The 2947-nt window shown below is 47.9% G+C and overlaps 2 protein-coding genes across 2 annotated transcripts in view; one reads left to right on the top strand and one right to left on the bottom strand.

Annotated features, from left to right (window-relative positions):
* LOC113214574 (heat shock 70 kDa protein-like) overlaps positions 1–2947 on the bottom strand; it is a 44100-nt gene that overhangs the window by 35055 nt on the left and 6098 nt on the right. The window lies entirely within an intron of this gene.
* LOC113214575 (heat shock 70 kDa protein II-like) overlaps positions 203–2947 on the top strand; it is a 19983-nt gene continuing 17238 nt past the window's right edge. Inside the window, exon 1 of the mRNA XM_026433998.2 lies at positions 203–447. Coding sequence (XP_026289783.1) covers positions 237–447 — 211 coding nt within the window. The 5' untranslated portion in view covers positions 203–236. The remainder of the gene's footprint in view (positions 448–2947) is intronic.

The raw sequence follows: 2947 nt of genomic DNA, 5'->3' as shown, positions 1-2947 counted from the left end.
GCGAGGAGTGGGGGAGCGCGTAGTGACGGCGCGGAGCTCCTCTCCTAGCTTTCGTGCTGCTTGCCCTTTTCAGCCACCGCGCCCAGAGCGGTGTACCTTATTCTGAACTTTGCCGTTTTTAACCTCAAATTGTTGAAAAAGTTTTTGTGGGGCCGGGACCAGGGCTTTCCATTCATTTTGATTCCCAGCCATCTAAAGACAACTTTGTTTTACTTTGTTTAGGAACACCGCTCGCCATGGCACACCCTCGCGCCACAGCCATCGGCATCGACTTGGGCACCACATACTCCTGCGTGGCCGTGGTGCTCAACGGCAAGGTGGAGGTGGTCGCCAACGAGGTCGGCCAACGGACCACGGCCAGCGTGGTGGGGTTCCTCGACGGTGAAGTGGAGGAGCTGGTGGGTGAGGCCGCTGCCTCCCACAGCTGCCCCGAGAACGTCGTGTGGGGTGAGTGTTAGCAGCGTGCCCTCGCACGGGCGCAACGTTGCGCGGAACCATGACAGAGAAGAAAGTACCGTTAACAAAGCCCACAAAGTCTTAAGGGTGTTCCACATATTACGTCACTCCATGATTTAGGCCACTTTTTGACCCCACCCTGTCCCCCATGTCACGCACCGCCACTAAAACCGCCCCCCGCCCCCTTGTGACGTCAAATTTCCGACATTAAACGATAAAACATTTAATTTTTTTATAAATCGCTAGGTATCTTTTTCGTGTGCATCCTCTCTATCGCTCACTCAGATACTTTGCTAGTAGCTGTATGGTAAATTGACTGAATTAAAGCTGTTAAACAAGGTTCTTTACTCAAAAAATGTGACGTGCACCGTCATGACGGTGTTCCAGCCCCCCTTCCCTCCACGTCACGCACCGTCACGCTTTGCCACCCCTCCCCCCTCCCACCGAAGCTCGTGACGCATCATGTGGACGACCCCTTAGAGCTGGAATGAGAACGTATACTTAGTACAGGGGTCACGGATAACGACAGCACTAGTCCGTGCGAAAGAGATGGACTTATATGTGGCCCAGAAGAGTGAGAGAGCGCGAATGACAACATAACAGGGTTCATACCGGTCAGGGAAATCAGGGAGGTCAGGGAAAAGTCAGGGAAAATGAAATTGTACTGGAAATCAGGGAAAAGTCAGGGAAATCTGATAAAAAGTCAGGGAAAATTTAAGAAATTTGGTACTTTGTACGATGAGGATGCCATCGTGAACGCATAGGCCAATTTTAGCCATGACGCCTTGGTAAGAATGAATATTATCTTTCTTGACTTATCTTATAGCATTATTTTATATTTCTGCCAAATTATAGTCCGTTTTCGCCTCAATTTTGCAAAATTTTGCCTTCTCTCTCAACTAAAAAATGTCAGGGAAAAAGAGGATTTTTTCGTCTGGAAATCAGGGAAAAGTCAGGGAAAATGAAAATACAGATCCGGTATGAACTCTGACATAGTGGCCGGAAACGAGCAGCTGACATATTCTCTGGCTGACGAAGGCTGAGCGCTTGGCGTTTCATGAAAGCCTTGTACCAACGATCACTAGGCTCTTCCTTTTTACCTTTAAAAGGACACCGTTCAGCTTTATGAGCTGTCTGAACTGCTAGATCCTTCACATCTTGTTTTGAAGCACCATGGCCCATATCAACCATCACTACAACAGCATCTTTCAACTCTGACCCAAACTCCAAAAGCTTTGGCCGTCCTCCAAAGATGAATGTCTTTGTGACACCTTTGTAGTGACGGTTTGATATCACAGAAGGAATGCCATAATTCTTTGCTGCACTCATATGCTCATGGCAGCATTTCTAATAGCATTCAAAGCCAGTTCTAAATCTCTTGGTTTGAACCGACGATAGGTCGCAATATTGCCGTCTGCAACAAAACAAAGTTGTTAAAATATGACTAAAAATAAATAGTAAACACTAACATAACAAACCAGCAGGTGAATTAGATGCACATAAAAATATAACAACATAGGCTGAACCCAAGACAACAGTAGCTTTTACACTTTTAAAGAAATGCTTAGATGTGAGTGAAAGAAAACATTCGAACGATGTGGGAGGTTACTGGGGCCAGGGCCAAAAATTCCGTAGTTTCACCCCCACCCGCGTTTTTAAAGTACGGACTGTCAAGGTTCAAACTAATTATTTTCTGAGAGTGAGTGAGAAGTAATTCTACTCACTAGTTCGCTCACAAACAGAAGATAAATGCACCCACCTCTCTCGCCCGCGCTCTCTGGTGTCAGCTGCTGTGCAGGGTGTTTTCGAGCGCGAGCCAGTGGCGGCGCAGGGGGACATTCACATTCCGTTGGAATTGTAGTCGACTACGCGGGAAACTTTGAGATTTTGTAATCTGTCGACCCAATCGGCAGTTAGGGCCCGCCAAACAGAAATGATCCATGTTTGGAACCTGATCCATGTTAGGTAGGTTTACCCTAGCGCAGATTTTTTAAGCCAATATTTGTCGGAGGAATCTTGCGCGCAAGCTTCTAAAATAGACAACAGCTTTCCTGTAGGTTCAGGCTGCCAAGACCATTAAAATGGGTTCGGAGGTACATTCTGATGTTATTTCTTTGTTTCATGAGGTGCAGTGAAACAACATTCACTCACACATCGGTAATTATCATATAACTAAGGCCGCCCCAAATTTTTTAAAATGCCCAAATGGTCAGCTTAAAGAACAACACACCCCTTAAAGCAGGGGGCCCGGCTACGTGGCTCTCGAGCCACCCGCGGCTCGCCCGACCGAATCCGTGACGTCACGAGAGCCACGGGCGAGCCACAATGGAGTCTTATGGGAGAGGCGAGCCGTGGACGAGAGGCGGCGATGGACGGCAGCCACCGGCAGCCTCAACTCAGTCAGTGCGAGCCGAGCCGGCCGGTGACATACACCCAGAAAAATGGATTCTTGAATTAAGCCTAGCCGAGTGCTTGAATTGTGCACAGTTTG

Source organism: Frankliniella occidentalis, unplaced genomic scaffold, assembly GCF_000697945.3.
Source record: "Frankliniella occidentalis isolate FOCC.00 unplaced genomic scaffold, Focc_3.1 Scaffold173, whole genome shotgun sequence".
Taxonomy (NCBI): domain Eukaryota; kingdom Metazoa; phylum Arthropoda; class Insecta; order Thysanoptera; family Thripidae; genus Frankliniella; species Frankliniella occidentalis.
The sequence above is the reverse complement of the archived record's forward strand: the minus strand, read 5'-3'. Positions and strand labels throughout refer to the sequence as shown.